Genomic DNA, 27,808 nt, shown 5'->3' on the forward strand with positions numbered 1-27,808 from the left:
TCCCTCTGGTTATTGGGTCCCCGGGGAACAGAAGCAAATGCTCAGGCTCCTGGGGTCAGGCAGGAGTCATCCGAAATCCTCAGGTCTCTCCGTCCTGGTCAAGCAGATGTGGGGGACCCTCCGCAATCACCCACTGAGGCTGGAGCGATGGTGCTCTCAGGGTCCCTGTGTACAGAGAAAGAGGAATGATGCTTGTAAGTAGAGCCTCCAGTTTCCCCAGATGCAATTTGATGTTTGTCTCATTTTATGGTGTCTTTCAAAATGGGAGACGGTCCGGAGCCAGACAGCTTGGCTTCAGATTTCCACATTGTCTTTCCCATGGGAGACGTGGGCCAGTCCTTAACCTCAGATTCACAGGGCCATCAGGAAGGCGAGATGCTCGGAGCAAGGCAGGTAGCAAGGGCCCCCCCAGGACGAGCTGTTAGTACAGCCCCCATGGGACAAGCCATGCTGCCAGTCATTAGGGCTCCAAACACCAGCAGAGAGCATCTCAGCAAACATGGTAACTAGGTCGGCAGCCAGCTCCGTCCAGAGACTGCCCTGTGTCAGCCTTATCCCGGTGGCGGTGTCCTTTGTGCTCTGTGCCCTTGGACTCATCCCGCCCTCTCTCTGGGCCTCAGATTCTTCCTCTGTCAGATACAGGGGCTGCATGGACAGCTAAGTTCACCTCTGACGTCAATATTCCACACTTGCCAGGTTTCGGTGGTTGGAAGAGCCTGGGCTTCGGAGCCAGTCTCCGGGGGGGTGTGCACTGGTGACTTTTGTCAGAGGTGAGAGCTGGTGGGTTGCTTCACCTCCCCAAGCCTCAGTCTCCTCGTCTGTAAAATGGGGTGATGAAATGCCACACAGGGGCACCTGAAGATGAAACAACATGAGCACAAAGCCTGACACACACCGGGCTCTCGGCAAACACTCTTATCTCTTCCCAATTAATCCGTTGGTCCACACCTGAGGCTGATGCCAAAATCCCCGTCTTTCCGCTGTTCTAAGCCTCTCGTTTCATGCTCCCACCAGCGCTGTGTGATAAGTACCATTGTGATCCGCCTTTTACAGGTGATGTAACTGAGGCTCAGAGAGGTTAAGAAACTTGCCGAGGGGCACACAGCCACAGAGTGGTGGGGCCAGGACTCCGGTCCACATGGCCTGATGCTCTTCATGGTCACGGAGTATAAAGGAGGGGACAGGTGCTGAGAGACAGTTGTGAAGACGTCCACAGTTAAGTGAAGAAAACCGAGGTGAAGACCCACTTTGTACTGAGCAGTACTTTTGCTTTTTTTTGAAAACTCTGTGTACGTTTCTGTGAGCTTGGAGGAAAGCACCAGAAGGCTGTGCTCTAAACCAGCCAGAGGCAGCTGCCTCTGGGAATCGGGGTGCGCGGGTCTTTCTACATGAGTGCAGACCCTTCTCTATGGTTTGAAACTTGCAAGGGGTCTGGGTGGGGCCTGAGGTTCTGCATTTCTAGCAGGCCCCCGGGGGGCTGGTGGTCCGCGGACCCCACCTTGAGTGCTGGGTAACTGAAAGATCGGCGGTTGGGAGTGACAAGGCTTCTATTCCAGACCCTTCCAGGCAGGGTCTGCTGTGGATCCTGGGACTTTGGCTTCCTCCTCTCTGAGACCTGTAGCAGCCCCCCAGTCCACAGTCCTCCACCGCCTGCCTCCCCGGGGCTGGGCTGGACCCCCAGGCATGACTCCCTGTGACCATGCTGTGACAATGACCACAGATCAGAGCCAACTCGGCGCAGCGCAAGGCCAAAGCGAACTGAGCTGCGTGTCAGGCGGGAAGGAATCGGTTCCTGGGCGTGGTCTGCGGAGGAGGTGGCGCGAGGGCCCCGCCCACCGGGGGCGGTGTTAAGAGGCCGAGGGTCTGGTGGCCCCAGGCTCCACGTTGGGCCAGGCTCCCCAGTGCTGGCTCCTCTGGGACCGCGTTTGCAGGTTTCTGCCTCCCCCTCTGAGGCTGCAACGGCGCCCACGCACCATCAGGGTCTCCTCTTCCCTCTCTCTGCCCCCAGTGCACGCCTTCTGGAAGGGCCCGGCCTCCGTGCCAGGGGGCGCCCGGCAGTCCCCCATCAACATCCGCTGGAAGGACAGCGTCTACGACCCCCGGCTGAAGCCCCTCAGGGTCTCCTACGACTCGGCCGCCTGCCTCTACGTCTGGAACACCGGCTACCTCTTCCAGGTGGAATTCGACGACTCCGCCGAGGGGTCAGGTGAGCCTGAGCTGGGGTCGGGGCCCTTTCCTCCTGTCACTCCCGAGAGTGGGTCACGGGGTCAGCAGAGAAGCGGACGAGGCACGGAGAACGGCCGAGGCTGGCGGTGGGGACGGGCAGAGTGATGTTCACCTTAAAGCTGGTGATGCGGACCAGCTACGTCACACGTCACTGGGGACAAAACTCTGAACGGTGAGGGCCTCCCTGGGGGGTTACATTCCAGGGGCTGGAAGGCAGAAACAGTGAGCTAAGAAAACGTACACTGCACTCAGAGGGGAAAAGCAGAGTGGGGTAGAGGAGAGAGTCTCCGAGGTGAGGAGGCCTGGAAGGAACGGAGGAAGGATGGTGGCCGGGCGTCCGGAGCCCGGGAGCCTCGCTGGTCCTCGCTCAGAGTGACACGGGGCAGTGACCTGGCTGATGTCCAGCTGCTACAGGAGGAGGAGGGGAGGGGAAAGTGGGGAGTAGGGACGAGCAGGAGGCTGTCTGGGGGTGTTGCCAGTGGTGGAGGGCTGCAGGGCAGGTGGGCAGGGAGGCGGGTCCCAGCGTCCTGCCAAGGGCTGTACACGCACCATCTCATTAAAGCCTCACTGGTGGGAACCCTCACCAGTGCTGGGTGGATACTCTACAGGTTTGGGAAGTTTCCTTCCACTTCTATTTTACTTGTGGGGGCTGGCTGCCGGATTCCATCTGGTGTTTTTTCAACTTTTTCTGTTCTGCCTCTGAGAGTCGGGAATTTGCAACGGGCGGAGGGTGCCTGCGTGACCAGCCCCCACTGAGAAGCTTGGGCACCGAGTCTCCTATGGGCAACCCTGGTGGGCTGCACTCCACGCGTGTTGTCACAGCTCGTTGCTGGGTTTCAGGGCGTCCCTTGTGACGCCACCAGAGAGGACTCTGGAAACCTGGTCTCCTCCAGACACTACCTCTGCCTCTGCTGACGTTGCTTGCATCCTTTCGCCGTGATAGGTCTTAGCCGTGCATATGACTATACGCTGAGTCCTGGGAGTTGTCCTAGGGAACCACAGAACCTGGGGACGCCAGACACAGCCCCCAAGCCCAGGTCCTCTCCAGGCCGGCCCTCGGTCCACTTCCTCCCATATGCGCACTCGTCTCGTTCACTAACCCATTGCCCCAGTGAGGATGTAAACTGCACGAGGGCGGGATCACTCCTACTGGACGCCGCAGGTGCTCGGTAAACTGGTGGATGAATAATGAATGTAAAGTTAAAGGTATAAACGAGTCAGGCAGAGGGCCTGGACAGCAACTGAGGCCCAGCCTGACCCGCCCCAACTCGCATGGACCAATGGCTGCAGCGCGGCATGGAGAGCCCTTTTTCCCTGTGCCAGGCCCTGTGAGGTGCTTCATGCACACCGTGGCTCAGAGTTTCCAGGGGTCTCTTTCCTCATCTCACAGGTGAGAAGGAGCCCGTGTTTCCTGAGCACAGCCTACGTGCCTGGAATGGCTCTCACAGTATCCCTCAGGGTTGCTTCCCATGTAGGGCTTGCCAAAGGCAAGTGGACAGGGAGCCCACCTCTGGCCCACGCAAACCAAAGCACCTTCTTGGAAGGATAAGATTACCTCAAAGAAGAGAAGGGAAAGTTGGATGTTAACCAGATGTTAACCAGATCTTTTTTTTTTTTAAGATTTATTATTTATTTATTTATTTATTTATTTTTGGCTGCGTCGGGTCTAAGTTGTGGCACGTGGGATCGTTTGGTGCACGGGCTTCTCTCTAGTTGTGGCGTGCGGGTTTTTCTCTCTGTAGTTGTGGCGCGCAGGCTCCAGGGCGTTTGGGCTCTGTGGTTTGCAGCACGTGGGCTGTAGCTGAGGCTCGTGAGCTCAGTAGTTGTGGCGTGTGGGCTTAGTCGCCCCTCAACATGTGGGATCTTAGTTCCCTGACCAGGGATCAAACCCACGTCCCCTGCATTGTAAGGTGGACTCTTTACCACTGGGCCACCAGGGAAGCCCCTAACCACATCTTTAAAAGCACAGGGACCAGGCCAGCTCAGGGATCTGGGGAGCAGAGGTTTATGCATTTATTTACTTAGCGTGCCAAATTTTTTTCTGCCTTTGTTGGTCTGTTCCAAGCCCAAATTCCCAAGGAGCGACTAAAATTGTCCTTTCAGGTTTGTATTAATTTTTCTAAAATTTTACGCAGCAACTTTGAAAGATTGAATAAAGAATAATAGTTCCTGAACTTTTGATTGGTTGGCTAATAGTTGTGTGAATATACTAGTCATTTTGAGAAAAACAGACTTGGACGTAGATGAGTTCCTATCGAATCTATACTCTTCCTATATAATTTTTATGTGTAGTCATGGGTCTTACGGACATTGTTACTGAATGCAAGTTCATGTGCCCGACGGACAATGAGGCCAGACGGTACCGAAATGTCGGAGTTTGGAGCAGAGAAAGGTTTATTGCAGGGCCAGGCAAGGAGACAGGTGGCTCGTGCCCCTCAAAAAACCCCAAACTCCCTGAAGAGTTTCAGCACAGCATGTTTAAAGGTCAGGTAAGGGAGGGGCATCCCAGGGGATGTGATCTGCTTGTGCGCAATTTTCTGATTGGTTGTTGGCTCCGGGAGGTCCCGGGCCTATGTGCTCAGGATCATCAATTAGTTAATTTCTTCCTCATTTAGTGGTGGTTTTTAGCATCTGAAAAACTCAGGAAGTATGCATGAGATACTATTATCTGGGTACTTCGGAGAGGAGGTATAGCAGAGGATCTAGGGGAGGGGTCTGTCCCGGGAAGACCCCATAGGGTCCTTCTCGGTTACAGTATCTCTATAACAAGTTCATTTTCCTTTAAGTCGTAAAATGTGGAAAACTTCGAAGGTTACTTTGGACTTTTGTATGTGTATGGTTAAGATACGTTTGACAAACGAATTCAGAGTCCCAGGGGAAGAGGACTGGTGGCTGAGCTTGGAGTCACCCTGCCCCTCGTCGGCGGAACACCCAGCACCCTGACCAAGATCCTCACCAAGATCACACGCCCAGGGACGTGTTGGTCCAGGGGAAATCGTGGCGCTGTTTCTAGAAGGGGGAAGGTGTGCTGGACAGACAGACATGCAAACACCCCCTTTCAAAAGAGCCCCCGGCTGGATGAACAACAGCACGGCACAGACAGATGCCGCTCTGGAGGGTATGAGCAGCCTCATTCTTTTCTTTTTTTTTAAAGATTTATTTTATTATTTATTTATTTATTTATTTTTGCCTGCGTCGGGTCTTAGTTGTGGCACGTGGGATCTTTCGTTGCGGCGCGTGGGCTTCACTCTAGTGGTGACGTGTGGGGTTTCTCTTCTCTAGTTGAGGTGCGCAGGCTCCAGGGCACGTGGGCTCTGTAGTTTGCGGCACACAGGCTCTTTAGTTGAGGCGCTCGGGCTCAGTAGTTGAGGCGAGTGGGCTTGGTTGCCCCAAGGCATGTGGGATCTTAGTTCCCTGACCAGGGATTGAACCCGCGTCCCCTGCATTGGAAGGCAGCTGCTTTACTGCTGGACACCAGGGAAGTCCCCATCCTCATTCTATGTAAGGAGGAACGGAGGCTGCAGGTGGGGCAGGGGGAGTGACGGTGGGGGGTGGGCAGGGGGGTGTCTGGTTCAGGCCCAACTCCTGCTGATTCTAAAGCCCACGTCGCATCAGTGGGTCAACCGTGTACTGACACGTCCAGGCACAGCTGGGTCAGAATCCTCCCTCTTGCGGCTCTGCCTCCTTCTGGGGGGATTTGTTCCAGGCGGGGGATTCCCAAATGGGGCGACAAGGGCGGGCTGCAGCACGGGCCCGCTTCCCAGTAGGGCGGCACTAAGGGCAGCGCCTCTGTCCCCACGATCGCCGCATTGGCCCCAGGCTGATGGTCGTCGCCCAGCTTCGGTCACTCATGTGGGGTGAGGCCATCACAGTGACTGTGAGGGATGAGCCTGCCTGGAGCAGGAGAGGACCGAGAGGGGAGGACCCCAGGGGTACGGTCCCCAGAAGAGAAGCACACTCCCCGTGCTCTCCTGGGAGCTCCCACCTGGCGGTTGAACCTGAACTGACCCCGGCATCCCCCCATCCCGGTCGTTTTCAAATTCAAGGCCTTTGCGCCCTGTTGCAGCCAGGCCTCTGTGCTGACCAGGTCCTGACCCCCGCTTTTTCGCTCCTCCAGCACGTTCTCAATCGGGTTCCAAGGGCCCCTCCCCGCCCTGCCACAGACCCGACAGATTTTCTGGGTGTCTCTCCCTGGCCGTATAAATTATTTGGATAATCCCCCTGCGGCTCACGTCCACACAGGCCAATCTGGTTTTACTTTACTTGTCATTTTCCGCAAAGCCCAGTTTCCTTTCTTTCTCTCCTGCTCAGTTTCACATGCTCCACCCCCACCCACGCCCATCTCCAGCCTCTAGCCCCCTCTGTTCAGATTCTCTGTCTTCTTTGTTCACCTCCAATGGAAATTGGAAGGTGCCGGGAGCAAAGGAAATGGAAAATGCAGCTGAAAGATGGGAAGAACTAAGAAAAAGTTTTGCAGTAAGAAAATGAGAATCGTGAGACGCTCCCATAATTTTTTTTTTGAAAATTCATTGACAGAAACGGAAAGCCTCGGCAGCAGGAAGGGAAGTGAGTGGAGAAGGTGCACGGTGCAGAAGTAACTTTGCACAGTATGTGATCACTTTGGTCAGGTCACACCAATAGGTGAGCGCAGGAACGCCGAGCAAACCAGATCCGGGGGCTGAGGACATTAGGGTTCCAGCGGGTGAGGGATAGGAGAGAGCTCAGAGATCAAGGCCGGTCAGCAAGAACGACGATGAATAACAGAGGTGAAGGCAGCGGCTCTTTCCAAGGAATGTGAGACTGAAGGCCAGGGAAGGAAGGGCTGGCAGAGGGGACGAAGCAAGAAGGAACATAGCGCCGGCCCCAAACGGACCCCGTGGTCACACCCCGCAAACCCCTCACAGGCGAGGCCCCCTTGTTCCAGCGCCCGAGCGATCCTTTTCCTAAGGAGTGACAATGCCGCTTCCACCCGATGGGCAGTGTAGGTGCAGAAAGTGGGGTGGAAGGTCAAGGGCCAAAGGCCACAGATAGATGCCGCTGCTCCTTTTCGCTGAACCAGGTCCTAGGTTACCACTAGCAGCGATATCGTTACTGCTGCCAGGTGCTATTGAGTGCCCGTTACGCGACAAACCAATGTGCAAATCGGTACACTTTTGAAGGCATCTCATTCTCACAGTAACCCCAAGAGACGGGTAAATATGCCCATACATGGGAAGAGGACATCCGTGTCCAACATTCAAATCAGGGCTGTTTCCAAATCCCACTCCCTCCCCGCCATCCACAGAAAAGAAAAGAAGCCGGGAGTCCGTGTCTTGCTGGCACTTAGGGCCTTAGTCCCAGGAGCTCAGATGCCCAGCTGTTGCTCCTCCCGCCCACTTAGCCGCGTGGCCTGAGTGAGCCGCCTTCCCTGCTAGACCCTCCTCCTCCGGGGGCAGCTCGTCTTCCTCCTGAAGGGCTCAGGGGGCGGGGAGGACGGCATGGTGGTCAGGGCCCAGCTCTGCAGCAGAAGGGGCTTATCAGCCAGGTAGTATAAGCTCGTTCCCTAACCTCTCTGACCCTCAGTCTCCTCCTCTGTCCACTGAGGCCGGACATCCGCCCGGAGGGAGGATTAGAAGAGGCCTGTGGGAAGCACTAACCTCCGAGCCAGGAGAAGTGAGCGTTTCACCCGTGATAGCTTAGCTTCACCTGCTGGGGCTCCGCCCAAATAAGACCAGAACAAGGCACAGCTGTGCCCCTCTCGGGCCTCCCACTGGAGGGAACAGAGCGCCGCCCAGGCCCGGCCCGGCTGCCTCTGACTACGGAGGACTCTGTGGTTGGTGACCCCATCCATCGGCCGAAGGAGGAAACATGGAAACTCCAAGCCTGGAGCTGTGAGCAGCCTTCCCGAAGGGTCACTCACTCTCAAGGACCCAAGTGGGCACAGAGGTCACGGGCCTGCTCAGGCTCCTTCCAACACCAAAGGGGATTTTAAGCCGTTTTGTAAAGGGGGGGCCAATAATGGCCTTTCATCCTCTAAATGACGACTAATAAGGATGCCCAGCGCCACCGGGGCAGGGTCCTGAGCCTGAGCTTCACGGAGTCGCCGGCGGGTGTACACAGCAGGGCCCGGTGAGCGGCCTTTGCTCCTGGAGTGAACGCGTAACTGCAGGTCAGTACGATTTTAAAGTTCACAGACTTCACGTCCATCAGTTGGGGAATCTTCACCCAAGAAAACTGACTCCAGCACGAAAGCCAAAAGGGAGACGCCGGAAGAGTTTGGGGGTCCCTGCTGGAAAGGCGGGCTGGAGGTGGGGCCGGGAGGTGGGTCGTGAATGTGGCAGCAGAACTGCTTTGCCATCTCCCAGGACCCTGCATCATCCCACGCAGGGCCCAGGTCCCAGGGGACCCTACCCCCACGGGTCAGGCAGGGGGGCCTGCAGTGGGCGTGAGCTGGTGCCTCCCAGACAATGCAAGGGGGTGGCGGGGGGGATGCATTCCGAGAGGGAGTCCTGTGCTGTCAGGAAGGTGACTGTGGCCACTCGGTCCACACTTGTTTCCTGGGACAGTTATTTTTCACTGCAAATTCGTTCCTTGGCATTCTGGTTCCTAAAACTGTATACTTTCCATCTTCATTCCTTGTATATCCGCTGTTTCTTCCCTCAGGCTCTGGGCGTGGGTATCTTGGGGGGCAAAGGTGTGATTTTGGAGGTTGGGTGGAGTGGTTCCCCTCACCCAATCTGTGGAAATGATAATCCCCACCCAGGAAAACACTCCTCCCCCGACGGCCCCTGAATCCACGTCAATCCCTCCCGACCGCACACACCAGCCAGGCCAAGGTCACCAGTGCATCCCTTCCGTCTCTTCCTCCTCCCCCACTGCTCTCCCCGCCCCCCATCTTTCCCTCTTCCCTTCCTTGTTCCCGGGGCCCCCAGCCCCACTCCCATCGCACCTTCCCTCCCCCGGCCTGGCCTCGATTGCTGCTACCTTAGGGACACAGGGTCCTCGTGACTAGCCCGGCAGCCTCCCTCTCCTCCTCCCTCTCTGCATCTCCCTAAACCACCAGCTCCTCTGCCTCGGAAAGGGGGCTCCCAGTCTTGCGGGGCAAGCCTGAGGCCCGTCTGGTGCCAACACACCCCTACCACTCCTGGGGGCTTGTCAGCGTCGTGGGCAGCTGTCTGAAGAAACACCCCACTTACCGGCATCGGTTGGGAGGTGGAAGGTGGACGCTCGTGGGACCGTGTGACATCCCTACCCGCTGTCACACCCAGTGTGGTGACCCCGTCCTCCCTCCGTCCATTGCCAGGAGCGCCCCTCACCACTGCTTCCGCAAAACCACCCAGGAATTAGCCGTTCCTGCTCCATGCAGGGAGCTAGGCTTGTAAATCTGCAATACAGCCGCGCAGTAAGCACTCGCTGTGCCTGGTGGCGCGTTAGGTCCCAGGACCTCCCCAGACACAGTCTCTGCTCGCAAGGAGATCTCAAGTCAGGAAATGCGGGAAAAGGTGCGTTGAAGGATAAACTACGTCAAGGACGGGGATGCAAGTGTTGCCCCCAGACCCCACCTCTCTAGGCAGACATCCATTTCTAAAGACTGGAACATTCAAAGTCTGCTGACGAAGGCTCCCCTACGTGGCCACTGCCGGCACCTACCCCTTTGCCCTCCGACCCGTCTCCCTGCCGACCTTACGCTCCCGCCACTGGGAGCCTTCGCAGGTCCATCACAGTGGCCCGCTCCGTCCCTCCAGGCCTCTCTGCCTGTTGTCCCTTCCCGCCTACAGCCGGCCCTCCTCTTCGCTCTTACAGCTCAGCTGAACCCCGACTTCCTCGGGGAGGCCCTCTCTGATGCCCCGCACCCCTCAGATCCCCCTAGAGCACCCCGTCCTTGCCCACGTGTCCACGACTCACTGCCTGCCTGCCCCTGGGCAGTCCATACTCCAGGAGGGGCAGGGCTGCCCTGTGTCACCCTCTCCACGTCCAACACTTAGCCGAGGCTGTGGCACATTGTAGGAACTCAATGAATATTTGTTGAATGAATGCATGATTTTTCCTTTTTACGCTTTGTGGCTGGCCGAGCCCCTTCTAAAGGACACTCTCTTAAGGTACATTTATCCCTCAAAGTCCTTACGTGCAGGTCCTATCTTGGGAGTAATAGTGGCTATTTCCGGTGACTGCAGATCTCTGCTTGGATGATGAGATGGTGATCGTGATGTAATAACCACCAGAATACGGTCATAATAACAGAAGGTCCTACCACTGATTGAGCTCCTCCGGGGTGCCAGGGGCCGTGCTAGGGAGCGTTTGGTAAGCGCTACTGTATCTGATGCTCGCCACATTCTGACAGGGGTGGGGACATCATTATCATTTTACAGACGTCAGGTCTGAGGTCCAGAGAGATAGGACCACTGTGTGAGACCCGCTGCCTGAAACCAGGGGCTGTGCTCACGTTTGCCTGGCTTCAAACCCAGAGCCGATGTGTGGTGGTCCCAGAGGTTAGGTCCCCAAGAGCAATCTCACCTCCCTCATTTCTGGATTTTGGGGTACTGGGGGCGGGGTCGTGCCCCTCAGGCACCACCAGTGCGCTGGCCGCCAGCTGTGGCTCCCGCTTTCCTGGAGAGAATGGCAAAGACCTCCCTAATACAGAGAACGCACGGAGAGCCTTTGCCCTTGTGCGTGGAGTGTCGGATGGAACGTTAGTTAAATCCTGGAGGGGCACCGAGAACAGGCTGCTCCTCCGCACCATCGAGTTATTTGCAGTTTTGATTAATTAGAACATGTCAAACTGCTCTTGGACTTATTTTAAGCCTTAAAACAACCATGCCTGCCAACAACCTGCTTATCCTGGTCAAAGCACCAAACTACAAATTGACGGCTGTTATCAGCGGCTGTTGTGAGAACAGAGACAGTAGGATCTGGGCTTGGAGTCAGCCTCCAACATCTCTGTCCTCGGGGATGCAATTCCCCAGTTACGTCTTGACACACCTGCTCCCGGAGACTGCCAGGGGGATGCATGGCCTCCGGTCTGTGAACAGCCCTGCGGACGGCAGAGTCTGGAGGCTGGCGAGCTAAAGGCCCCCTTGTCACAAATTGGGCTCGCCTGTTTGCTTTTTCTTTCTTTTTTTAAAACATTAATTAATTAATTAATATATTTTTTTCTTTTTGGCTGCGTTGGGTCTTCGTTGCTGTGCATGGGCTTTCTCTAGTTGCAGTGAGCGGGGGCTACTCTTCGTTGTGGTGCACGGGCTTCTCACCACGGTGGCTTCTCTTGTTGGGGAGCACGGGCTCTAGGCGTGCAGGCTTCAGTAGTTGTGGCAGGCGGGCTCAGTAGTTGTGGCTCGCGGGCTATAGAGCGCGGGTCCAGTAGTTGTGGCGCACGGGCTTAGTTGCTCCGCGGCATGTGGGATCTTCCCGGACCAGGGCTTGAACCCGTGTCCCCTGCATTGGCAGGTGAATTCTTAGCCACTGCACCACCAGGGAAGCCCCACGCCTGTTTTCTTGAAGGGAATTACTTGAAGGGAATTACTCTGATTATTTTATTACTGAATTACTGAGATTATTTTATCCAGGGCAGCTGCCTTCAACTGGGTTCCTAACTTTCCTGGCAGGAAAAGAGGAGCGTTTGGCTTGAACCCTGCCACGAAAGTCGAGGGGCTGGACCCAAGCAGGCCTGGGGTGGAGTCGCTGGGGGACCTGGGGCAGGTGATTGACTCCTCTGAGCCTCAGTTTCCTCATCTGAAGATTGGGCCAGTAGTAGCTGCTTGCAGGGTCACTGTGAGGAGAGGTCACTGGGGAAGGTAGGGTGCTTTGCACGATGCCCAGCGTGTAGCGGGCGCTGGGTGAATGCTGGCTTGTACTCAGAGCTCGTGCTGACTGTCCACCAGGCGCTGGCGATCACGGCGCTGACAGATGTGGGTGCACAGCGCCCAGGACGCAGGAGATGCTGACCCTTTACTCATCCCATCGCAGAGATGTGCCATGGCTACCAGCTTTCGTCCTTTGGGTGCTTCCAGAATACCGGGCATTCTGCTGAGAACTTTGCATTTAATCCTGGCAACGTCCCATGGAGTAGGTGCTAGGACCCTCCCCATTTTACAGGCGGGGAAACTGAGGCTGGGAACGGTTTAGTAACCGGACCGAGATCGCCGCATTTGGAGGCGATGGCGCCAGCACCGACCCAGAGCGCGCCCCCGACCACCTGCAGAAACGGGGCACTGTTCTCCGGTTTTTCAGCAGAGACGCCGGCACTCGGCTAGTGGCTGTCTTTGCCCATCCATCTAATTTTAGAGACGTCATTCCAGAGAGTCTTCCGTCCCTGACTTGAAAGATGCTCGAGACGTACAAGTCTGACACCTGAGCTTGTACTCAAGCAGCTCCTGTACAGTTGATGCTGTTTGTCTCCTGAAGTGCATTTGAAGGAGGGAGGCTGAGGGCATCACAGTGCCCGGTTCCGGGTGCACCGCCGACCGGCCGCAGGGCGCCCCTGCAGCCCAGCCCGTGGCACCAGGGCTCCTCTGGCCATGCCTCCCCTCCCTCTTCGCTTCCCTCCTGAGATGCTCGTGCCGTGCTTTCCTCCTTATCTGCATCTGCAGGTCACAGAGCTGGCGAGGGCCAGCAGCCTGCGGGGTTTGCTGTGAGTTTGCTTGGTCCCAGCTCGGGGTGGCCCCCGCCCGCTTACAGACGACCAGGTGTCAGCCTGCAGTCGGGAAGGAGAGGCCCCACCGAGAGGAACGGTCCTCCCTGCAGGCCCGATTCCAAAGCTGACCTCCGTCCACATTCTCTTCCTTAGACAGGCAGCCCTCTTTGGGAAGCAGACAGGAGGGAGTCCCCCTGCGAGAGGCTGCTTCTTGGAGAATTCTGGGGGCAGCTGGATGCGGGGAGAGCGTGGGGCCCTGGTCCCTGGGCTCCAGGCCTGCCCTGAGGGTGACCCTGGGAAAGTCTTCACCTGCCGGAGCCGGGGGCGATGCTCGTGCCCGGCCCCCTCCCCTCCCCTGCTCTCTGTTGGTGGCCACAGTTGGGAGTGGTTTTTCTACGAGGTTATTTTTGGCGGGGTCTGCCCAACACCCAGCTCGTGGTGGGTTTTTGCCTCGTGCACTTGGTGTCGCTCTTTCTGGAGACCTTATGTGGGGTCTACACATCAGAGTCCTCAGATGCTTGAGCTGGGAGGGACCACCAGGACCACCTAGCTAGGAATCCTTTCTTCGTTATTACGTGAAGGAGCCGAGTCCCTGAAGGGTTACATGGCGTGTGGTCACCACCAGCATTGTCTTCACCGTCTGACTGCACTTTATGAGGCCCTCCTGCCAGCACTGCTCATTTCACAGGTGGGACAGCTGAGGCTCTGAGAGGCTGATCCACTTGCTCGAGGTCACACAGCAGACGCACTAGTCAGTGCATTCCGGCGGCTCCAGGTGTCTGCTGGCCAGGGCTCCCCACTCCCCTTCCACCATGATGCAAAGTGCCAGACAGAAGTGGCACAAAGATCACACTGCTGGTGCTTCAAGCTTTTGTAATTTCCTCAGATGATGTTTTGTACTCAAGGCACGGGTTTGGGCGTCAGACCTGGCTTCGAATCCTAGCTCCCGTGCCCGGGATTACTGACAACCTCTTTAACCTCTCTAATAAATTAAAAAACTGCACAAAACTACAGAGGTCAGGAGGCTCGTGTATCACCCCTCAAAGGAAAACAATCACCCCCTTGTATTTTCAGCCACAGAAAATCCAGTAAAGTCTTGTAATTTGAACCCAACAGGGAGGTTTTCTATCCACCTCAGCCTCTTCCCTGCAGAATGGCTCCTCCACACCCGTGGACTCAGGCTTAGCGATTTACTCTGTTTTTTTATACTTGCGGGGGGATGAGATACTTCTGTGTATGTTTTTAAAGTGAGACATAATTTGTGGGTGTTCAGGAGAATAAAGCCATAGAGCCTCATGACGAGATGCCCGTAACGACGTTCTAGACCAACACTTTCAAGTGAAGACGGACAGCGAGAGGCTTCATGACTCGATCGAGGGCAGAATAATGGACTGCATCTGTTTTTCCAGTTTATAGTTCAGTACTTTCTGCTACCAGTACCTTCAATGGCAAAAACAAAGCAGAAGCACCCCTACCAGTCATATTTGACACTTTCAGCAGCATCTATCACGTCACTAAATGTTGTCCCTGCCTTTGCTGCATGGAGGAGCTGATGCAGGCAACGCCCGCCCCTCCCCCGACCCCGGGAACTCACGCCATCGCCGTGCCCGTGTCCTCCAGACCTGTCCGAGGATCCCAGCGTCACACTACGCTCAGCTCAAGTACAGGCGGATGTCCAACCGTTACCATTACGTGTGTCGCACTTGGTGGTGGAAACCTGTTAGCAAAGTGCAGCGGAAGACCGGAAGACCGGCTAAACCCTGTGCGTCAGAGCCCCCCGGGAGCTCATTCAAATGCAGGCTCCCAGCCGTGGCCCTGGACCTCTTGGGACAGCGCCCATGATCCCACAGTTCAGAGCAGATGCCGCCATGGCAGATGCTCAGGGGTGATGAACTTGTGTGCATCACGCTAACAGCTCTAGGGGATGCCTCACCAGGAATTCAGGGTGACCTAGAAAGTGGTCTTATAGTGAGGCTAGACCGAGCAGGGGCTGCCTGCAGATCAGCCCTGGTGGAAAAGGTTACACCTTATTTTTTTTTAAATATTTATATATATATATATATTTTTTAATATTTATATATTTTTTTAATTTGGTTGCACCAGGTCTTTTCTGCAGCAGGCGGGCTCCTTAGTTGCAGCACGTGAGCTCCTTAGTTGTGGCATGTGAACTCTTAGTTGCGGCATGCATGTAGGATCTAGTTCCCTGACCAGGGATTGAACCCGGGCCCCCTGCATTGGGAGTGCGAAGTCTTAATCACTGCGCCACCAGGGAAGTCTCAAAAACGTAGCACCTTATATCTCAGAATTTGTTTATTTAAACATCTTGCTCATTACATATTAGCTTATGAAATTATTTGGTGATAGAATTTTATCTGCCCTTCTTTTCATTCGAAAGACATCTCTTTTTTCTTTTCTTTCTTTTTTTTTTTTTTAAATTAAAGGAAAGTCTGGAAATCTTATAGGACTGGCATGGCACGCATCTCCAAAATGGTTTTTCTTTGCCTTTTTACTGCCTGCGATTGACTGAGGCCCCTACTGCCACCAGGTGGCAGCACTGACATCTGCATCACTCAGGTGTTTCCTGTGAGCTGCTGGGGGCCCATCGGGACCAGGTGATGGGGCCAGGTGACAGGACAGACAAGGTCCCACGTTTCAGTTTGTGGTTTCAGCAGAACAGCAGTCTCTTGAGAGCAAAATCGAGTAACCCCAATGTAGTCAATGTCACAGCAACCCCACAGTCTAGCAACTAGACTAACACACCATTTCCACTGTTTCACCTTCCAGGAATTAGTGGTGGCCCCTTGGAAAACCACTACAGACTAAAGCAGTTCCACTTCCACTGGGGAGCAGTGAACGAGTGGGGCTCAGAGCACACGGTGGACGATCACGTGTACCCGGCAGAGGTTCGTAGCAGCCCATGCGTGGGGACTTCCCGTGTGCCAGGTTCGATGTCGGGTGATCAAGCATCCTGGTTGCTCAGAATGGATTTCCTGGGACACGGGACTTCCGGTGCTCAAACCAGAACCGTTGGCCACCCCATGCATTCAACCTCACGACTATCCTAAGGGGAGGGTACTGTTAGCCCTTTCAGTGAACAGGAGAAGAGACAGGTTCTGAGTGGTATTGTAACTTGCCGAAGTCCGACAGCTGGGGTTTAGGAGCAGAGTCTGTGCCCTTAGCTCTAGCTCAGCCATGCGCTTGCTGCTGGTCGACGAGAGGCGAGAAGCTTCCTGCCCTTCGAGGCGTTCAAGACCTTATACTGAGAATGGAAAATCTTTACAATAGAAATTAGCTTCTTAAAACAAAGTGATATTTGCAACATTCCAAAACGGGAGTCAATAAAGGAAAGGAGTAGAGATAAAGGTCAGGAATTGGGTGTTGGTGGTTATGGGGTGGTAAGTGGCGCCTTACTGGTGTCCCCCAATATTTTATTGTGAAACGTTTCCAACTTACCAAAAAAATGAAAGAACTGTATAGTGAGAACCCGTGAGGTTACCACCCAGATCCTGTGATTGACATGTGCCAAATTCACTCTCTTGCACTTCTGTCCACCCACCAGCCACCTGGATTTTAGATGTATTTCAAGTTCTGGACTGTTCTCGTCACCGTTGTTATGGAAGTAATACTAAGGTTAAAATAGACCCGGAGTCCAGTCAAACCAGAAAGTGAAAATCACTGCGATCACACAGCCGGAGGTGGCCTCTGGGGACAGCTGATAATTAGGGAGTTCCATTGATTGTTAGAATTACACACATTTTTACAAGTATGACAAAAATGAAGGAACAGCGGCTTGCTTTCGGTAAACCTCACTCCTCTGAGTAACTGTACCTCGGTTTCTAGCGAGCAGCTCTTTCAGTAAAGGAGTCTGTTGCAGTTCGCTCGTTTAGCAGCGGGAGCAGAGCTTGGGACCCACCAGCGGCTGTCCGTGAGCCAGGTGGCCGGGGGCTGCCGGGCTGTCCCGGCCGTGCCTCCGGCCCATGTTGGGGCGGGCCTTTTCCTGTGGGGTTGGGGAGGCCGGGCCAGCCCCACAGGTGGGGTCCATGAAGGAGGAAGGCTGTGGGCGGGACCTCAGGCCCAGCTGTCCCTATTTCTGGAAGACCACGCGTGACAGTGGGTGGGGGGTTGAGGTGAGCTACGGGAGGGCAGGGGGAGGCCACGCCACCCTCACGGTCCCTGGTGTGCATGGCCAGGAACATTGGGACTTGTTGGCAGCGAGGTGCCACCTGGAGCCACGTGGACCCCGCACCCCTGGCAGGGCCGCCCGGGCCCTGGAGTCCAGCAGCCGCGTGGGGGAGGGTCTTGTTGACCACGAGAGGCTGCAGCACTTTCTGGGCCGAGTCCTTGTGGACTCAGGGCCTGGGCCACCGTTCAGAAAGGCCTCCACCGCCACGCATGCTGGAGCAGGAAATGCGGACAGACACCCAGGCCCCTTCCTGGTTCTGAGCCGCACGCAGCATCGGCCCACATGCCCTCACACAGAACCCAGGGGTCCTGCTTCTGCCTCTTACTCACTGGGGCCCAGGAAAGCCCGTTCCCCCAGCCTGTTTCCCCGCCGTTGTGATGCTGACTTGGGACTTAGGAAAACCAACGGACGGCGTGCGAAGAAAGGACATAGGTGAAGTGCAGAGGAGGGTGACAGATGTAGAAAAATGCCATTTGGGGGGCGTACTTAGGTTCAAAATGATCCATTGTCTATCTGAAACTCAGATTTAACTGAGAGTCCTATATCTGATCTGGCAACCCTCATTCAAGGCTATCTGAGCAGTAGCGAACAATCCAACCACCCATTTCTGTTTGACAAAGTTAAAGCGAGCCTCCCTTCTCTCCCCCTGGCAATGCCGAGGCCCTGCTTTCTGGGCTTTGAGCGAGCTTTGGCTGGGGGAACCGGCCTGCAGCCGTGGATTCATTGAAAGCCTAAATCGGGCACATGTCAGCCGCACAGAGGGAGGAGGGGCGGGCTAACCTCTCTCGGCTACGCGGTGATGGAGGGAATTCTCTTCTTCTGGGTTCCAGCTGCATCTAGTTCACTGGAACGCTGTGAAATACCAAAACTACACAGAAGCCGTGATGGGAGAGGACGGCTTGGCGGTGGTGGGCGTGTTTTTAAAGGTAAGCTTGCTGGGGTGCAGCTCTCCTAGTCAGATCTGCTCTCTAAACAAGGTCTGCTTAGAGTGACCTGTGCTTGTCACCCTGTTCCCTGCCCTGTCACGTGACCGCTCGGCGTGCCGCGCTGTGCAGCTGGGGGCCCACCACGAGGCGCTGCAGAAGCTGGTGGCAGTCTTGCCAGACATAAAGCACAAGGTAAGCTACGTATTTTGAAATCAACATAATTAGAAAAGCGACATTGCTTAGAGTAATGACTACTTTGCCAAAAAAATAACCAAAAAAAGGAACCAGTTGGGTGGAGAGAGCGTTGCAGAGAGGGTCTGAGTCCAGTTCTGGAACTGGGACTCACTGGAGCTGATTCCAGCTATGTCTCGAGTTGGCTCACCGACTTGGAGGTGTTCCTGCTAGTCTCGGGCCCTCCCTCCTCGGCGTAATGGGGTTTCCCAACATTCAGCCATTCAGGCAGCATCTTGAAGGTTTTTGCCTGTCTACCCACCTGTGGTACTATTAGTTACTTAGTATTTTTTATGAAATTGATCCACTTTTTAAAAATCTTTAGCCTTGTCCCAGGCAACAACATCCATTAGCAATAATGTTTGTTTTAAAACCAATTGAAATGTGGACTTCCCTGGTGGCACAATGGTTAAGAATCCACCTGCCAATGCAGGGGACCCGAGTTCAAGCCCCAGTCCTGGAAGATCCCACATGCCGCGGGGCAACTAAGCCGGTGTGCCACAACTACTGAGCCTGAGCTCTAGAGCCTGCAAGCCACAGCTACTGAGCCCGTGTGCTGCAACTACTGAAGCCCATGTGCCTAGAGCCCATGCTCCACAAGAGAAGCCGCCGCAATGAGAAGGCCGTGCACCACAACGAAGAGTAGCCCCCGCTCGCCGCAACTAGAGAAAGCCCGCACACAGCAACGAAGACCCAACGCAGCCAAAAATAAATAAATAAATAAATAAAGTTTAAAAGAATAATAAAAAAAATAAAACCAATTGAAATAAATTCTCAACTATCGACATTTAAGAATGTCCACCTGCAAGCCACCTGGCATCCTTAGGGTCAGCCCCATCCTGGGAGAACAGGGAGGCGGGGCAAGGGGTCCTGCAGACGCACGCATCCTGCCCAGCTCCCCTGCACACCTGGCTGCACTCAGCATAGCTCCGAAAGACAGCAAGGCCAGCAAGGTAGCTTTTCTCCAGTATCAGCTGAGAGAGGGCTTTGATGGAGAAATGGAAATTCCTGAAAACTGCGGTTTATTTGTTCAGCACCAAACAAAAGAATTCCGAGGGAAGGAGTCACCCGTGGTCCTTGGACGTGGAGACGGGTGGGTCTCCGACCTGTGTTAACAATGGCGAGAGCGGCTCCAGATGGGAGATGGGGGCCAGCCCTTCCTCGGCATTTTCACAGGGGCTGTTTGATCTGTGTGGCGCCCTCCCCTTGATGGTGACCTCCTGGGACCAGACCAGATCACCCCCCGCTGCCCCGTCTGCCAGCTCAGGAACTCAGCAAGGTCGAGGTGCTGGGAGCATCCATCTCCTCCCTGGTCCGCAGCCAGAGTAAACCTGGACGTTTCCCCGGCGGCATCCACCCCCTCAGGGCATGGTCTCCACCGCTGGGTGGGAAGGAAAGAGCTGCTATGAGGTGCTGTGTGCTAAGGGGTCTGTTTGCTTCCCCGAAGGCTCTGGGCAAACGTGCAGGAGAAACGGTGTTGGCAGGGGATGGAGGAAGCCGCTGGGCCCAGTTCTGGTCCTGATTCTCCTACCTGGGCCTCAGTTTCCTCACCTGAAAAATAAGAGTTAGAATCTTAAGAGAGAAAGGCCCCACCCACCTCGGAGGGCAGGGGTCTGTGTCTCATGGGTCGGGAGGGTGATTGGCTCAAGTCATTTGTCACAGTCTGTGCTCCTTCCTGGGTTCCCCCAATGTCTGGGTTGATTTTTTAAGTTTTCAGCCTTAGGAGGCACCTCTGTGGTGTCCAGCTTTGTGGGATGGGGCAGACATCCTGTAGCATCTGGGTTGGCCGCCATCTAATCACGTGGCTTTCGGAAGTTCTTATCTTTCTTTCTTTATCATGAAACAGACATAAAGGCTGGTTCTGAAAATCCAAGGTAAGAGCCTCAGAGGGCGTCTGGCACGTCAGTGCCTATGGGGCTGGGGTCTGGGGGGGGAGGGGGATTTATCTGTCACCGCACACCCGCAGGTACTTTCTGCATCTTGTCCCATGTGCATATGTGACCTGTGTCCTTCAAGAATTGACTAGACCACACGGTGGAATATTACTCAGCCATATAAAGGAATGAAGCTCTGACACCTGCTACAACAGAGATGGCTTTTGAAGACGTCATTCTGAGTGAAAGAAGACAGATGCAAAATTCTCCGTATTACATGATTCCATTTCTAGGAAATGTCCAGAATGGGCAGATCAGTGGGGTTTGTGGCAGGGTGAGGGCAGGTGGGCAGGTTAGGGGGAATGACAGCTAAAGAGTGTTTACTGGGGCTCTTTTCTTCTGGAGTTCTGTTTTGAGGTAACGAACATGTTCTAGAATCGACTGTGCTGAGGGTTCGCGTGTCCGTCTGTGAATATACGAACAGCCATAGAATCGTCCACTTTAGGTGGGTGGGCGCTACACTTTGGGAATCGTGTTTCAGTCATGCCGTTGTAAGCCGTCAACTAGACATCGGTTACAGGGTGGAGCCCGGCACAAGGTGCTTGGCGACCATCTGTCAGAGCGAGTCAGTTTACCCCTTCCAGCTGCCAGAAGCTTAAACACCACCTCCCCATGGCTGAGCAGTGAGTCAGCACCCGGGGACAAGCCGTCAGTGGCTCCTTGCTTTTGCCTTTGAGGGCCGGGGGGAGGGACACCCACCCGCAGGGAGCCTCGTTCCTCGGGGACCCGAGGACAGGTGCCTCATGCTGGCTGTCCTCCCAGCCTGCCCAGCACGCGGCCGGGCCCCTGGTTCAGGCTCCGCTCCGGCTGGGCACTGGTTGGTGTCCCGCTCCTCCCAGGGCCGCCCCCTCAGCCTTCCACCTCACTCACTTCACGGGGGGTGGGGGGCGGCCACTGTCCTGGGCCTGTCAACCCGAGGGACCCCGAGGAACCTTTCCCCTCCGAGCAGAGGCTGCCCCGGAGCTTTGCTTCCAACGAGGCAGAGAGCAGCCAAGAGGCCCTGCTTTCTCTCCACAGCGTCCAGAGAGCAGCCCCCTAGCCCCTGCCTCTGCCGGTGGGTTTCTTCAGGGGTCCGCAGCCCTGGGCAGAAGCAGGGTGTCCCCGTCTCCCCCCTCCCATCTCTCTTTTTTTTAATATAAATTTATTTATTTATTATTTATTTTTTGGCTGTGTTGGGTCTTTGTTGCTGTGCCTGGGTTTTCTCTAGTTGCGGCGAGTGGGGGCTACTCTTCGTTGCAGTGCGCAGGCTTCTTATTGCGGTGGCTTCTCGTTGCGGAGCACGGGCTCTAGGTGTGCGGGCTTCAGTAGTTGTGGCTCACGGGCTCTAGAGCGCAGGCTCAGTAGTTGTGGCGCACGGGCTTAGTTGCTCCGCGGCATGTGGGGTCTTCCCGGGCCAGGGCTCGAACCCGTGTCCCCTGCATTGGCAGGCGGATTCTTAACCACTGCGCCACCAGGGAACCACCCCCCCCCCATCTCTTTTAATCACTTCCGCGTCTCATGTGCTCATTCCAGCCCTGCAGCCTCTCTGCTGATCCCCCAGCCCATCAGGCCAGACCCTGCCTCGGGGCCTTTGCGCTGGCCACTGCTTCGGAGAAATCTCCTCCCCTTCACCCTCTCCATGTCTTTGTTCAGACGTCACCTTCTCAGGGAGGCCTTCAGGGCCACCCCTCCTAAAACACCAGCCTGTACTCCCCACGTCTCTTATTTCACTGCCCTACCGTATTTTTCCCCATCACATTTATCGCTACGTAAACTACTAGATATTTTACTTACTTGTTCTGTGTGCCGTCTGCTCTCCTCCGATAAAAGTGAGTTCCACGAAAGCGGGTAGTTTGTCTCTCCTGTAGCCCCAGCACCTAAGATAGAGTCGGGTTTGCTGTGGGTGCTCAAGAATAGCTCTGAGTGAGTGAGTGATGGTGGGACCCCATCAGGGTCATTAGGAACTCAGAGGCAGGTTTCTCCCTATGCTTTTCTAGAGCATGGAAACCAAGCAAACATGGATTCTGAACATGGGGCTCCCAAGCAGGACACGTGCTGATGGAGCAGCCTGGAGAGCTGGGCTGACCCAGTCCATCAATCCCACCCCTCGCTGATGAGAAGGAAAATTCTGGCACAAGTCAGGGACTTCGGCCAGTGCAGGGCGTCCCCCTGCGCGTTTGTAATTGCCATGGCTCTCACGCTGGGGAGGTCTGCCAAAGAGAGGATCAGCTGTCTTAAAAGTGTAACATTTTCTGGTGCAACCGCTATGGAAAACAGTCTGGTGGTCCCTCAAAAAATTAAACATAGAATTACCATGGGATCCAGCGTTTCTACTTCTGGGTATATCCCCCAAATCATTAAAAGCAGGGTCTCGAAGAGATGTTTGTACACCCATGTTCATAGCAGCTTTATTCACAACAGCCAAGAGGTGGAAGCCGCCCAAGTGTCCGTCGATGGATGATGGATAAACTAAATGTGGTCCATCCACACAGTGGAATATTACTCAGTCTTAAAAAGGGGGGAAATTCCGACATAGCCTACAACATGGATGGACCTTGAGGTTATTGTGCTGAGTGAGATAAGCCAGTCACAAAAGGACAAATCCTGTATTATTCCATTTATACGAGGTCTCTAGAGGAGTTAGATTCATACAGACAGAAAGTAGAAGGGTGGGTGCTGGGGGCTGGTGGGGGAGGAGATGGGGAGCTGGTGTTTAATGGGGACAGAGTCTCAGTTTGGGAAGATGAGAAAATTCTGGAGACGGATGTGGTGATGGTTGCACAACAATGTGAAGGTACTTAACACGACTGAACCGTACATTTAAAAATGGTTAAAATGGTAAATTTTATGCTGTGTCTGTTATTTGACGTCAGCTTTTAAAAGTGTGATATTTTCACAGCCAAGGTATACAAAAATGAGTAGCCTTAAAAGAAAAACTACAAGCCTGCGGTGGGCATCTCTGCTCAGCGTGGAAGGGCCACATTCTCTTGTTACGGTTTCCAAATGTGACAACCGCGACCACAGCCTTTATCTCGGAGACATGCTCCCCTCCAGGCCACATCGCTGAGATAAAGCCGAGCGTTGGGCCCCCCTCCCCGGCCTCCTCCACCCACCTGAGAGCCTGCGGTCTCCTCCCCCAGGACGCGCGGGCGGCCCTGGGCCCCTTCCAGCCCTCCTGCCTGCTGCCCGCCTGCCGGGACTACTGGACGTATCCGGGCTCCCTGACCACGCCTCCGCTCTCTGAGTCGGTCACCTGGATCATCCACAAGAAGCCAACTGAGGTGGCTCAGGACCAGGTGAGTGGCGCCTGTATCCAACGCACAGAACTGCATGGGAATCCCTCTGGTTTGGTGGTTTCACTAAGATAGTGTGAGCAAGCATCCTAGAGTTTCGTGCTTTGATGCATTTTAGATGTTCCTGCACAAGAAGAATCTTCCAGTTGAAACAGGAGCTCTTGGGGAGTGAACAGAAGTTCCCCATATCACAGGTCTTCTTCTGACCTTGAGATATTGGTGGTGAGAGGGAGACAGAGACAGAGAGACGGAGAGAATCAGAGAGACAGAGACAGAAAGAGACAGAGACACAGAGAGACAGGGAGGGAAGGCGGGGTGAGGGGAGGGAACTGAGGGGGGACAGTTATATTTAGCACCTTCTAATCTTAGTGGTCAGCCTCAGGCCTGGAGAGTCTCCCTGATGAAAAATGCTTGGACGAGGCCAGTACGTGCTCTTTGGTCTTCGTTGGGGTAAAGCGACTTTAAAGAACAGAAGTGACATTATAATTGGGACATGGGTCCTTGCCCATATTGGGACCTCCGTGGGTGTTTTAGATGAATAAATTAACTAAGAAAGGGATGTCATAGATGAATGCTGGAGAGCCGTGAAAGAAGTGGGGTCACTGAGGGAGAAGAGAAGCTTTTAGAGTCTGTTCCACTTCTTTGGCTGATAGAACAGTAGAAAATCAAGACCGTAGAGGGTTTTCTCTCACGCTGTGCTAAGAAGTTATGGAACTGTAAGTGCCCAGAGAAAATTCCAGAAGGATTGTATTAGTCAGCTATTGCTACAAAATGCTGCATAACAAACCACCCCAAAGCTCAATGACTAATAATAAGCAATTTATTTTCCTGCTCAAGGGTCTCTGGGAGCTGGGAGAATCTGTTTTAGGCCATGGTTAGGGGTTGGGTTGGGTCCAGTGTCTCTCATGCTTCTTGGACCAGTGGCCACCCAGGGCTGGATCTCATGGCACGTGACAGAAATGCAAAAGACAAGCCAAACCACACATGCACATTTACAGCGTCTGCTTGCATCACGCCCGCTCACATCCTGTTGGCCAAAGTAAGTTATGATGGCCAGGCCAATGCCAATGGGGCAGGGAGGAGTTGAGTGTCTATTTGCTGAGCAATGCCCTAAGCTGTCACACAGATGTGCACCTAAAAGTTAACCCTGGTTGTCTCATGGTCACAGGTCTGCAGTGGTTCTTATTTTCTTTCTCGTCCTTATTTAAATACTCTATTTTTTCTAAAATAAGTAGATATTACTTATATACTTTTTAAAAAGTTAAAGTATCTTTTTCTCTGGAAATCTCCAGAATCTGGAGAAAGTCTGTCTAGGGCACAGTTTGGGGATGACAGATATGCAGCAAGCATGCTCCACTCTCCCATCCTCTGCCCAGGACAGACATTTCTAATCGATCACAGCAGCATTCATCACCTCGCCTTCAGCTCTATGTTTTCTGAGGGCTCTTGATGAGTCCTTGGAGGTCCTTCCAGCCTTTCGATTCTGTGAAACAGCCTCTAATTTTATTTTATTTTATTTTTTTAAGTAAATTTCTTTGTTTTATTTATTTATTTTTTGGCTGCATTGGGTCCTTGTTGCTGCACGCGGGCTTTCTCTAGTTGCGGCGAGTGGGGCTACTCTTCATTGCAGTGCACGGGCTTCTCATTACAGTGGCTTCTCTTGTTGCAGAGCATGGACTGTAGGCACGTGGGCCTCAGTAGTTATGGCACGCACGCTCAGTAGTTGTGATGCACGGGCCTAGCTGCTCCACAGCATGTGGGATCCTCCCAGATCAGGGCTCAAACCTGTGTCCCCTGAATTGGCAGGTGGATTTCCAACCACTGCACCACCAGGGAAGTCCCCAGCCTCTAATTTTAAAGTCATGGGATGGGGCTTCCCTGGTGGCGCAATGGTTAAGAATCCGCTTGCCAATTCAGGGGACATGGGTTAGAGCCCTGGTCTGGGACGATACCACATGCCGCGGAGCAACTAAGCCCGTGAGCCACGACTACTGAGCCTGCGCTCTAGAGCCCGCGAGCCACAACTACTGAAGCCCGTGTGCCTAGAGCCCGTGCTCCACAACAAGAGAAGCCACCGTGATGAGAAGCCCACGCACCGCAACTAGAGAAAGCCCGCACACAGCAACGAAGACCCAATGCAGCCAAAAATAAATAAAGTAAATAAATTTTAAAAATAAAGTCATGGGATGACGCTATTTGTTTCGGAAGGCTGAAGGTGGAACATGGGTGCACGTCACCCACCCTTCCCCCAAACCAGAATTGTTACAGAAGTGGTTGAAAATAGCCCTTGCCGGGACTTCCCTGGTGGCGCAGTGGTTAAGAATCCGCCTGCCAGTACAGCGGACACGGGTTTGAGCCCTGGTCCGGGAAGGTCCCACATGCCGTGGAGCAACTAAGCCCGTGCACAACTACTGAGCCTGCGCTCTAAAGCCCGCGAGCCACAACTACTGAGCCCGTGTGCCACAACTACTGAAGCCCACGCGCCTAGAGCCCGTGCTCCACCACAAGAGAAGCCACCGCCATGAGAAGCCCGCGCACCGCAAGGAAGAGTAGCCCCCACGTACCGCAACTAGAGAAAGCCCGTGTGCAACAACGAAGACCCAATGCAGCCAAAAATGAAAATAAATTAATTAATTTTTTTAAAAGACTTAAAAAAACCCATTAATTTAATTAAAAAAAAAGAAAAGAAAATGGCTCTTGTCACCAAGACCCCTCTGTCACTCAACAAACGCATAATAAACACTCATTAGATGTCAGATGTTGCAGCAGGAGAGGGTGGGCGAGCAGGAGGGATGGAGGGGTGACACAGAGCAGTGACCATAGTCTCTGCGCACTGCTACCCGGCAGGAAAATAGAAACGTAAGTCAATAGTTTTAAGGCAGAGTGGTGAGTGAGTATTACACAAAAATGCAGAGCAGAGCCCCCAACCCTCCCAGGGGGCTGGGGAGGTAGTGTGTGCACCCCCTGGACGGCAGGGACAGGCCTGCCAAGCAGGCTTTTCTGGGAGTCAAGAAGTGGTGAAAACAGGTGCACACGAGTGGGCACACTATGCCTGAGTGCCTGGAAGAGCATGCACCACACCCTACACAACTCTGGGGGCTCTCCCTCAGCCGTGCGGACCTGACTTGCTCAATAGGTGGTCACCATGCAGATATAATCCCAGTTCTGTGTTTAATTAAGTGTGAGAGCTCTTCTCACAGAGCACATAGTATATTCTGAGAACAGATGTGCTGATACATAAAAAATGGTCTCTTAGTTCCTGGAGTGCAAAGTGAATCAAATGTTACATTAGCATTTATAGTATATAAACTAGTTATCTATTGCTGTATCACAAATAGCTGCAAAATTTAGTGGCTTAATAGAACAATAATCATTTATTATCTCTCAGGGTTGCTGTGGGTCAGAATTCAGGTGGTTCTGGCTGAGGATCTACCTCTTGTGGAGTTGCAGTCAGATGTCAGCTACAGTTATCTGAAAGCTGGGGCTGGAGGATTCATTCCCAACGTGGCTGACAAGCTGTGCTGGCTGTTGGCTGGGAGCCTCAGTTTCTCTCCACGTGGGCCTCTCCAGAGGGCTGCTTGTGAGTCATTGCAGCATGGCGGCTGCCTTCCCCAGAGCAGGTGGTCCAGGAGGCCAAGGTGGAAGCTGCCGTGCCTTTTCTGACCCAGATTGGGGTCACCGCCACCACGTTGCATTGGTCATACAGGGCCATCCCTGATTCAGGGATGGGAGGGGACCACACACGACACAGGGGACACGGGACCTGGTTCACGCCCTAGCTGCACCCAGATTACTCTGCTTGCTCTCCGTTCCAGCTGGCCGCGTTTCGCTCGCTCACGTTTTCTGCACTTGGTGAAGAAGAGAAGACGATGGTGAACAACTACCGCCCACTTCAGCCCCTGATGAAGCGGGAGGTCCGTTCATCCTTCCAGCCGCTGAAGATGGTGCAGGACCCTAAATTCACTGCATCCAAGCTAACGGGTAGAACTGACGTTAGCAAGAGAAAGTGTTGTTTCCCAGGCTTCGTGTTCTGATCGTATGTAACCTCTGAAATTAAAAATAGAGAAAGAGGTCACAATTTTAGTCAATGTGCTTTGCAGTTGCAAGGAAAAGAATCACTTCAAAGAAGCTTAAGCAGGAATCCCCCTGTGGTCCGGTGGGTAAGACTCTGCGCTCCCAATACGGGGGGCCTGGGTTCGATCCCTGGTGGGGGAGCTAGATCCCACATGCATGCTGCACTAAGAGTCTGTCTGCACGCCGCCCCTAAAGATCCCACATGCCACAGTGAAGATCCTGAGTGCCGCAACTAAGACCTGGTGCAGCCAAAATAAATAAACAAATAAATAAATATTAAAAAAAGAAGAAGACGCTTAAGCACAACAGGGAATGGAAATCTGGGACACGGAATATCTCAAGGGACCCACAGC

At 54.1% G+C, this 27,808-nt stretch overlaps 1 protein-coding gene across 1 annotated transcript; it reads left to right on the forward strand.

The window, feature by feature from the left end:
• CA5A (carbonic anhydrase 5A) lies at positions 1 to 27,415 on the forward strand. The gene is made up of 7 exons (XM_068528388.1): positions 1 to 194; positions 2,009 to 2,206; positions 15,620 to 15,738; positions 17,849 to 17,944; positions 18,074 to 18,136; positions 23,229 to 23,384; positions 27,197 to 27,415. The coding sequence occupies exons 1-7, from the start codon at positions 38 to 40 to the stop codon at positions 27,413 to 27,415; spliced, it is 1,008 nt and encodes a 335-aa protein (XP_068384489.1). The 5' UTR covers positions 1 to 37.
• The last annotated feature ends 393 nt before the right edge of the window (positions 27,416 to 27,808 follow it).

The sequence above is a fragment of the Eschrichtius robustus genome, chromosome 19 (assembly GCF_028021215.1).
Source record: "Eschrichtius robustus isolate mEscRob2 chromosome 19, mEscRob2.pri, whole genome shotgun sequence".
NCBI classification, from domain to species: domain Eukaryota; kingdom Metazoa; phylum Chordata; class Mammalia; order Artiodactyla; family Eschrichtiidae; genus Eschrichtius; species Eschrichtius robustus.